General features: G+C 45.9%; 1 protein-coding gene across 1 annotated transcript in view; it reads left to right on the plus strand.

Annotated features, from left to right (window-relative positions):
* Positions 1–9,922, plus strand: part of adra1d (adrenoceptor alpha 1D) — a 52,903-nt gene extending 42,981 nt beyond the window's left edge. Inside the window, exon 2 of the mRNA XM_067981958.1 lies at positions 4,471–9,922. Coding sequence (XP_067838059.1) covers positions 4,471–5,093 — 623 coding nt within the window. The 3' untranslated portion in view covers positions 5,094–9,922. The remainder of the gene's footprint in view (positions 1–4,470) is intronic.
* The last annotated feature ends 1,459 nt before the right edge of the window (positions 9,923–11,381 follow it).

Below are 11,381 nucleotides of genomic sequence, written 5' to 3' on the forward strand. Positions count from 1 at the left end.
TGTTGGAGCTGCACTCATCCAGGCAAGTGGAGAGTATTCCATCACACACCTGACTTGTGCCTTGTAGATGGTGGAAAGGTTTTGGGGAGTCAGGAGGTGAGTCACTCACCGCAGAATACTCAGCCTCTGACCTGCTCTTGTAGCCACATTATTTATATGGCTGGTCCAGTTAAGTTTCTGGTCAATGGTGACCCCAGGATGTTGATGGTGGGGGATTCGGCGATGGTAATGCCGTTGAATGTCAAGGGGAAGTGGTTAGACTCTCTCTTGTTGGAGATGGTCATTGCCTGGCATTTGTCTGGCGAGAGTGTTACTTGCCACTTTTCAGCCCAAGCCTGGAGGTGATGTGGAGGTGATGTGGAGATGATCTAGAGATGAAGTGGCAATGATGGGGAGATGATATGGAGATGGTGTAGAGATGGTGTGGAGATGATATGGGGATGATGTGGAGATGACCATCTCCAACAAGAGAGAGTCTAACCACCTCCCCTTGACATTCAACGGCATTACCATCGCCGAATCCCGCACCATCAACATCCTGGGGGTCACCATTGACCAGAAACTTAACTGGACCAGCCATATAAATAATGTGGCTACAAGAGCAGGTCAGAGGCTGAGTATTCTGCGGTGAGTGACTCACCTCCTAACTCCCCAAAGCCTTTCCACCATCTACAAGGCTCAAGTCAGGTGTGTGATGGAATACTCTCCACTTGCCTGGATGAATGCAGCTCCAACAACACTCAAGAAGTTCGACACCATCCAATTTCTCCTTTTCAAGTATGTGGAGATGGTGTGGAGATGATGTAGAGATGATGTAGAGATGAAGTGGCAATGATGGGGAGATGATATGGAGATGGTGTAGAGATGGTGTGGAGATGATATAGGGATGATGTGGAGATGACCATCTCCAACAAGAGAGAGTCTAACCACCTCCCCTTGACATTCAACGGCATTACCATCGCCGAATCCCACACCATCAACATCCTGGGGGTCACCATTGACCAGAAACTTAACTGGACCAGCCATATAAATAATGTGGCTACAAGAGCAGGTCAGAGGCTGAGTATTCTGCGGTGAGTGACTCACCTCCTAACTCCCCAAAGCCTTTCCACCATCTACAAGGCACAAGTCAGGCGTGTGATGGAATACTCTCCACTTGCCTGGATGAGTGCAGCTCCAACAACACTCAAGAAGTTCGACACCATCCAATTTCTCCTTTTCAAGTATGTGGAGATGGTGTGGAGATGGTGTGGAGATGATGTAGAGATGATGTCGAGATGATGTGGAGATCGTGTGCGGATGGTGTGGAGATGGTGTGGAGATGATCTAGAGATGGTGTGGCGATGATCTAGAGATGGTGTGGAGATGATCTAGAGATGATGTGGAGATGATGGGGAGATGATGTGGAGATGATATAGAGATGATGTGGAGATGGTGTGGAGATGATGTGGAGATGATGTGGAGATGGTGTGGCGATGATCTAGAGATGGTGTGGAGATGATGTAGAGATGATGTGGAGATGATGTGGAGATGATCTAGAGATCGTGTGGAGATGATAGGGAGATGACGTGGAGATGATGGGGAGATGATCTAGAGATGGTGTGGAGATGATCCAGAGATGGTGTGGAGATGGTGTGGAGATGATGTGGAGATGGTGTGGAGATGACGTGGAGATGATGTGGAGATGATGTGGAGATGATGTGGAGATGATGTGGAGATGGTGTGGAGATGATGTGGAGATGATATAGGGATGATGTGGAGATGGTGTGGAGATGGTGTGGAGATGATGGGGAGATGACGTGGAGATGATGTGGAGATGATATAGGGATGGTGTGGAGATGGTGTGGAGATGATGTGGAGATGATGTGGAGATGTAATAGGGATGATATAGGGATGATGTGGAGATGGTGTGGAGATGATCCAGAGATGGTGTGGAGATGGTGTGGAGATGGTGTGGAGATGGTGTGGAGATGATATAGGGATGATGTGGAGATGGTGTGGAGATGGTGTGGAGATGATGTGGAGATGATGTGGAGATGACGTGGAGATGATGTGGAGATGATATAGGGATGATGTGGAGATGATGTGGAGATGATGTGGAGATGGTGTGGAGATGGTGTGGAGATGATGGGGAGATGATGTGGAGATGATGTGGAGATGGTGTGGAGATGGTGTGGAGATGATGTGGAGATGACGTGGAGATGATGTGGAGATGACGTGGAGATGATGTGGAGATGATATAGGGATGATGTGGAGATGATATAGGGATGATATAGGGATGATGTGGAGATGGTGTGGAGATGATCCAGAGATGGTGTGGAGATGGTGTGGAGATGGTGTGGAGATGATGTGGAGATGATGTGGAGATGGTGTGGAGATGATGTGGAGATGGTGTGGAGATGGTGTGGAGATGATGTGGAGATGATGTGGAGATGACGTGGAGATGATGTGGAGATGATATAGGGATGATGTGGAGATGATGTGGAGATGGTGTGGAGATGATGTGGAGATGGTGTGGAGATGATGTGGAGATGGTGTGGAGATGGTGTGGAGATGGTGTGGAGATGATGTGGAGATGATATAGGGATGATGTGGAGATGATGTGGAGATGGTGTGGAGATGGTGTGGAGATGGTGTGGAGATGATGTGGAGATGATGTGGAGATGGTGTGGAGATGACGTGGAGATGATGTGGAGATGATATAGGGATGATGTGGAGATGATGTGGAGATGGTGTGGAGATGATGTGGAGATGGTGTGGAGATGATGTGGAGATGGTGTGGAGATGGTGTGGAGATGGTGTGGAGATGATGTGGAGATGATATAGGGATGATGTGGAGATGATGTGGAGATGGTGTGGAGATGGTGTGGAGATGATGTGGAGATGATGTGGAGATGGTGTGGAGATGACGTGGAGATGATGTGGAGATGATATAGGGATGATGTGGAGATGGTGTGGAGATGATATAGGGATGATGTGGAGATGACGTGGAGATGATGTGGAGATGATATAGGGATGATGTGGAGATGGTGTGGAGATGGTGTGGAGATGATATAGGGATGATGTGGAGATGGTGTGGAGATGGTGTGGAGATGGTGTGGAGATGATGTGGAGATGATGTGGAGATGGTGTGGAGATGATGTGGAGATGGTGTGGAGATGATATAGGGATGATGTGGAGATGGTGTGGAGATGGTGTGGAGATGATATAGGGATGATGTGGAGATGATGTGGAGATGGTGTGGAGATGATGTGGAGATGGTGTGGAGATGATATAGGGATGATGTGGAGATGGTGTGGAGATGATGTGGAGATGATATAGGGATGATGTGGAGATGGTGTGGAGATGGTGTGGAGATGATGTGGAGATGACGTGGAGATGATGTGGAGATGGTGTGGAGATGATATAGGGATGATGTGGAGATGGTGTGGAGATGGTGTGGAGATGATGTGGAGATGATGTGGAGATGTTGTAGAACCGTCTGGGTAGGCGTAGAGATAGATTTTCCACTTGTAGAGGAGTCCAACACTACTAAGGGCCATAAATATAAGATTCTCACCACAAACCTAATAGGGAATTCAGAAGAAACTTCTTTAGAATCGTGGAATCATACAGCACAGGAGGCCATTCAACCCATCGTGTCTGTGCCGGCTCTTTGAAAGAGCTATCTAATTGGTCCCATTCCCCTGCTCTTTCCCCATAGCCCTGAAAATTTCTCCTTTTCAAGTATATATCAAATTCCCTTTTGAAAGTTACAATGAAATGTGTATTCTAAACTGATGGTTTTATTGCTTACATGGTAGATATGACATGTGTAAAAATCAAATGTGATAATTAGATTATGTGAAATAATCCATAAAATGTCAGTGGCATGCAGTGTACCAACATTCACTGAAAAGGTGGTTCTCGGAGAAAAGACATTCTTTAATTTGTCAAAGATCACAACTCACTTGTAAGTTTCAGGCTCTTAAACTCAATAAAGAACTGCCATAGCTCACCATCACCAGTGAAATCGTCTTAAGTGCAATTTTAAGCAATTGTACCCATGATGACGGATAGTAAATCTGTTCATTGTAAACTAATGTAAGTGTCAGTTTTTTTCTTCCTGTGTACCCAACCAGCCTCGGGGCACTCGGGAAACTTTTGTGCATTCCCATACATTTTCCTTGATCAATGAATTTTACCCAGAGAGTGGTTAGAATGTGGAACTCGCTACCACAAGGAGTAGTTGAGGTGAATAACTTAGATGCATTTAAGGGAAAGCTAAATAAACACATGAGGGAGAAAGGAATAGAAGGATATGGTGATAGGATTAGATGAAGAAGGGTGGGAGGAGGCTCGTGTGAGGCATAAACACTGGCATGGACTAGTTGGGCCGAATGGCCTATTTCTGTGCTGTACATTCGCTGTAATTCTATGTAATGATGAAAGGCTGCTTCCTCAATTTTTTTTCTTTTGAACGCATTCCAGGTGCTTTCTTTCCATCCATCAAGCCCTCCGACTTGGTTTTCAAGGTGATCTTCTGGCTGGGTTACTTCAACAGCTGCATAAACCCCATCATCTACCCCTGCTCCAGCAAAGAGTTTAAGCGGGCCTTCACCAGGCTGCTTAAGTGCCAGTGCCGGAGGAGACGGCGGCCAGCCTGGCGGGCGTACGACCACCGTGACTGGAGGACCTCCACCAACAGCTCGGAGCGCGGCTCTGAGGGGGACATGATGACCAGATCTGTCATGAGTCGCGAGACACTGTCGGTAAACAGTTCCTTCGCCCTGAGCCGCGGGCATCGAGGGAGCGTCGCCAGCGGTGAGGGCGTCAGCGGAGGAGGCGGCGCCAACCGGGCACTCAGCCTTCACGGCTGGAGACTCTTCCCCTCTTTGTCCAAATCTCCTTTCCAATTCAGAGAGAAAATGAACAACCTCTCCAACAAAATCAAGATGGGACAGCACAGGCCCTGTACGTCTACCGTCAGCAGGGCAGATAACATCACGGTCGAGTCCATCTCCATTGGAGTATGTCCGGAGTTCAAAGAGCACACCGGTTATCAAATATACGAAGTTACTGACTGCTTCGGACTGAAAGAGACAGATATTTAAGTTGGGGGCCAGGTGGAACGCTGCAGTGAAATGTATGTTCCGTAAACGTATTTGTTCATGGTTAGTGTTGTGTTTGCATTACCAATTTAGAGGAGAGTGAGGAAATGCACCCTGGGAAAATCCTTGAGGGATCCCACCACCGCCCCCCCCCCCCGTGATTGGCTCCCCCTCATGTTCCTTTAGGATTCTCACGATCGTCCGTTCCCGTCCCCCCCCCCCCCCATGTCCCTTTATGGTTCTCCCATCATCTGTTCCCCTCACCATGTTCCTTGAGGGTTTTCCCAATCGGCCCCCCATGTTCCTCAAAGGTTCCCCCAATCGGTCCCCCATGTTCCTCGAGGATCCCCCCCACCATCGGCCATCGCAACTTCAATGGAAGATCGGTGAAACTCCGGATAGACCGTGTAAACTGGGTGTCCGTCAACCTTCTGCTGAAGCTACAGTGGCCGATTGAGAGAATCCCTGAGGATATTCCCGGCAACAATGTCCAACATATGAGCATAGGGTGGAGAGGCACAAGAATTATCCCAATATTTTATTTTTTTGTTTGAATCACATTCTCACTCTTTGAGACTTGCGGTCAAATCTAGCTCAGGATAAGGGGATGAAAAACTCCTCTCTGATGGCTGTAAGAGTCAGAGGTGAATCGAATTTTAACCCAGGTCGACAGGGTCTGGGCTAACAGCACATAGTCAGCAGTATGACTCAGAGAGGCCATGAAGGCTGACTGGTGTGGGGGAAGTGGAACCAGCACACACTGGGATAGTCGGGGATATTCTTCTCAGGCACATTGGACAGAGTAGGGAGTTTTATTAAGAACATAAGAAATAGGAGCAGGCCCATTCAATAAGATTATGGCTGATCTTCTACCTCAACTCCACTTTCCCGCCCGATCCCCATATCCCTTGATTCCCTTAGTCTCCAAAAATCTACTTATCTCAGTCTTGAGCATCCTCAGAATTCTGGGGTAGAGAATTCCAAAGATTCACAACCCTCTGAGTGAAGAAATTTTTCCTCATCTCAGTCCTAAATGGTCGACCCCTTATCTTGAGACAATGACCTCTAGTTCTAGACTCCCCAGCCATGGGAAACAGCCTCTCAGCATCTATCCTGTCAAGCCCTCCAAGAATTTTATATGTTTCAATGAGATCACCTCTCATTCTTCTAAACTCCTGAGAATATAGGTCTATTCTACTCAATCTCTCCTCATAGGACAACCCTTCTCATCCCAGGAATCAATCTAGTAAACCTTTGTTGCACCCCCTCGAAGGCAAGTAAATCCTTCCTTAGGTAAGGAGACCAAAACTGTACACAGTACTCCAAATGCGGTCTCACCAGAGTCCTATATAATTGCAGCAAGACCTCCTTACTCTTATACTCCATCCCCCTTGCAATAAAGGCTCACATACCATTTGCCTTCCTAATTGATTGCTGTACCTGAATGTTAACTTTCTGTGATTCGTGTACAAGGACACGCAACTCCCTCTGACTACTAACATTTCTTAGTCTTTCACCTTTTAAAAAAATTCTGCTTTTCTATTCTTCCTACCAAAGATAATTTCACGTTTCCCCACATTATACTCCATCTGCCATCTTCTTACCCACTCACTTAACCTGTCTATATCCCTTTGCAGCCTCTTTGTGTCCTCCTCACAGCTTACTTTCCCACCTAGCTTTGTATTGTCAGTTAACTTGGATACACTACACTCAGTCCCTTCATCTAAGTCGTTGATATATATTGTAAATAGCTGAGGCCCCAGCACTGATCCTGCGGCACCCCACTAGTTACAACCTGCCAACCCAAAAATGACCCGTATATTCCTACTCTCTGTTTTCTGTCCGTTAAACAATCCTCAATCCATGCTAATATATTACCCCCAATACCACAAACTCTAATCTTGTGTAACAACCTGGTATTCTGTAACTGGCTGAGCTGCCTCTGACCTGGGAATGCTTAACACTGAGCACTTGAGATGGAAAAACGTCCCAGTCCCAGCGCACCAACATCCCTCACCTTGTTGAGCATAAAATGAACCAAAAAAAAAGACATCCTTTCCCAAAGCAATCCATGGGATGGTTATCTTGTAGGATTCTAATGTATTCATGTTTTAAAGGACAGGCAGGTGTTGCTTTGGAAATAAGTAAGAATCATTAAAACACTTCATTCAGGAATTTTCAGTACGGCATCCAACAGGATATTATGGAAAGGAACTGTCTGCAGCCGAGCCTGTCCCCATTATTGTTTACAGGTATTCTATTGAAATCATACCTGACTCCCGCTCGCATTGACAAATCACACCTTACTGAATAACAGGAACCCCATACAGATTCTAGCGCTTTAATGAGTAACAGAGAATTGTAGTTCTTTGACAGTAGAATGAGGGCCAAAAGCTGCCACTGCTGAGCCAGCCAAGGCTTCCCGCTAGCAAGTCTTAATCCCAGCTCTACTGCCTATGAGCTATAAACATTATTTATTTTGCCACACAGAAGTTAATCCTATATTTGAAGCTCCTTATGGTGGTGGAGCATCGTGTCTTGTGGTGAGCTGACACAGCCCCATATTATCCAAGAATTAATATTGAGTCAAGATCCAAGGTCATCGTTCTCTCATCCTACAGGATGTAGACTGTCACCCCTGCTCTCCCCCCACCCCCCCACCCCCACCCATGTCAACAGTAAAGATTAGATTAGATAGGTGGATGAAGGAAAAGGGCATAAAAGGGCATGGGAACAAAATGGGTAAGTGGGATTTGGACTATTTGCTCACGTGGATTGTCAACGCTGACACGGACTGGTTGCACGTGTTTCTATGAACAGAGGCTGGAATGAATGGGAGGGAACAGAAGAAAAAAAAAGGTTCAAACACACGAGGGGTCATTTTCTAACTTTGAGCTGCCTGGGTTACATTATCAGAAAACTCGGACACCCATTCCGTGACTTCCCAACCATTAATGTACGCGCTGGAAAAAGCCTGTGTGGAGTCGGAAAATTGCTCCTTGACATATCAAAGAGATCAGAGTTGGGTACAGTAGACTGCCAACAGTGAGGCCGGTCTTACTGATCGTGTTTATTCACCTTTTCTTTCTTTCTCAATTGCCTTGAAGTCACATTTTGCAAAATGAGTAATGAACCCGTTGGCACGTCATATGAAATTCCTCTATTTTAACAAAGGTTTTAACTCATTTATTTTAATTTGACTCATTTATTTTAAGTCGTTGACAATTTTATATTTTAAATGGGTTGTTGGTTCAGTGTTAAATACAACAACAACAACTTACATTTATATAGCGCCTTTAACGTAGTAAAATGTCCCAAGGTGCTTCTCAGGAGTGATTATCAAACAAGATTTGACACCGACCCACATAAGGAGATATTAGGACAGGTGACCAGAAGCTTGGTCAAAGAGGTAGGTTTTGAGTAGTGTCTTAAAGGAGGAGAGAGAGGCGGAGAGGTTTAGGGAGGGAATTCCAGAGTTTAGGGTATAGATGGCTGAAGGCACGGCCACCAATGGTGGAGCGATTAAAATCGGGGATGCGCAAGAGGCCAGGATTGGAGGAGCGCAGAGATCTCGAAGGGTTGTAGGTTGTAGTGGACAGCGAGATTTCATATAAACATCGTAACATCTTCATTATTAATATTGTACAATACAATGGCAAGGCAGATGTCTTTTCATTTCGGTAAAAAGAAAGTTCCTCACTTCATGTAAGAAAACTGGATTCCTTCCTGTTTCATTTTCAAGTCTTATGTTTTTTCTTTCTTTATCACCATTTTTCCCTCCTCCTTTCCCTTCCCCTCCCCTCCCCTAAAGTCTTGACTCCTGCTAGGATGGGCTTCCACTGGCGCCAGCTGCCCACAGTACTTTGCCCAAGTGGCCATGCTTCGTGTGTGAGCCTCACAGGCTGGAGTGCTATTCATCCTCGGAGTGCACCGCGGCCGATCGTGATCCTGTTCTCATCTGACACTCGCACACTTCCCAGCGTGGGTCACTGGATATCTATCAGGAGTGGGGAATCCTGGCTGGTTCCGGCCTCCCCGCCCCCCAATCCCTTCCATAGCCCAGGAATACGAAGGGCCAGTTGTAGAATTCCCTACTGTTGCCTCAACTGAAATCAGCTGGCAACACAGACCAGGAATGGAACCATGGTTTTAGTGGACCACCACTGAGGAATTGAGGAAGCTTTGCCTCTTCCTTCTGTTTCTGCTTTGCAGCTGCAGTTGATTAATGTACAGCACAGGTAGTTTTTATTTTGGCTGAGGTTCCATTAAGGACACGGTAAGATTAACTGCCCATTGTGGAACTGTGCATCAACAGAGAGTAACAATTATAGGCCTTATAAATCTAAACATGTTCAGGTCCATCCGTCACGCTCACTTGTCAAGACGATGTAGCGAGGCTGGCTTTTTATCACAGTGAGTTCCCTGGTTATTTACAACCTCCAGCTTGTTGTGATTCTTTTATCGTGTTTCTCAATGCTCTTCTTTCATCAAACACAGTAGAATTATATAGCAGGGAATAAATCAAGCACACAAGCGCACAGCTCCAGATGGGCGGTTAACCTCTGCTCCCCACTATCTTTAGTAGATAATCTCCAACAGAAACTGATCTGTACCATTCCTGCAAAGCAAACAAAAAGGAAGAAATGCTAGAAAGCCTGCAGTACGTGAATTATTAAAGATTCTTTAGCCCACGTGTCATGCCGTATGATATTAACATCCGAACAGTTAGGGCCTGAAATTCCGTTCTTGCTTTTCGGTGCTTCTCCTGCAAAGCTGCTGGACGGAGGCCAGAAAGTGGGGTGGAACCCAGTTCCGTCAGGGTTTTGCCCATGTAGTGGAGGTGGGTGAGGGGGGAGGGGTGGGGAAGCGGAACATTCCATTGGGTGGGCGGGGAAGGGGGGGGGAAAGGATGGATTTTTTCACCCTGTCCCCCTCTCCATGTCAAGGTGGCTTGTCTGGTGGAGTTGCCAGTCTACCATGTCTGTTACACAATGCAAACCCCACACCCCGCCCTTCCCAATCATTAGTAACACCAGCTCCTGGAGGGAGGGGCAAAATGCCAGAGGAGAAAAGAATCTGAGGCCCATGCCAGGAAAATTTCTAGGAAATTCCACCCCGACTGCTAAGGAAGTCAAGCAAGCTCCAGGAGATCAGGGTTACTTATGAAGCATCAGTAGACATACTTAAATTAACAACCCCCCACACACACACCCCCATATGCCCCAGTTTTCTTAGGAACATAGGACAAGATAGGACCACAACCAACTCAATCCATCGGGACGGTCCCAGAAATTGAATCAAGGTTACAAGCTTGTGTGAGTTAGACCATTCCGGTGTAGATCTTCCTTTCATCCCCATTACCCAACCAAGTAAAGCAACACAGGGAAGCTCCAGTACCAGAAAGCTCATTGTAACAAGGTTATGGAGAAGCTCTGAGCTAGCCTTCTAGTTAAAAGTGGGCAGGGAGGGGGATGGTAACTGCAAGGGACAAGTGGGCAACAGTGGAAGTAAGCCTGTCACAACATGCTACATAAGTTGGACATTGCTTGGTGATGGTTTAAATGTATTTTGGAATATTGGATGCTTACATTTTTAAGACCAAAAGAGTTATGAGGTTTCAGATTCGGACATCCTGGGGAATGTACTCTCCCCCTAACTCTTATAGTCAATAAGCCGGATATGAAGTTTCATAGCAGATTGTTTTGACGTTTACAAACAGGTATTTTTGAGCTTGGGACAGGATTTGAAAAGAAAAATCGCAACATGTATTTAGACATTAGCCCGTTTCTGTGTTTGTCCAGTCTCCACACTGCAGGTACTGGGCAGGGGTGGAGGGAGTAAGACTTCCTCCGGTAGTTATGTGTAGCATCATCGTAAACGCGTTGCCGAAGATTCCCTCTGTTTAGTCTTTCTACAGAAAGAAAGCATTTATGATTCTGTTGGAATTACTGAGGAAATCATCACGCACCCACTTACAATGTCACTCTACATAGTCACCCCTGTGTTGGTAAATTATTGTCTAAATACAAACTCCTTAAATTATATTGTTATTCCATGTTTACTATTTTTGTAAGTCACCAAACTCCATATTTGATGTTAAATTATATTTTGTTTTTTTTAAAAAGTATTTAAAAAGCCGCACAGAGTTTAATCTGCATGATTTTCTCCTTTTGGAGTGAAAAGGTGTTGTATTATGTTCCACCGCTGCATCAATAAAAGGGAATAAGTTGCTTAACAAGACTTGTGAATAGAGAAAGTGATGATGTAGGACCACGACTCACCTCTTAATTG

Source organism: Heptranchias perlo, chromosome 1 (assembly GCF_035084215.1).
Source record: "Heptranchias perlo isolate sHepPer1 chromosome 1, sHepPer1.hap1, whole genome shotgun sequence".
Taxonomy (NCBI): domain Eukaryota; kingdom Metazoa; phylum Chordata; class Chondrichthyes; order Hexanchiformes; family Hexanchidae; genus Heptranchias; species Heptranchias perlo.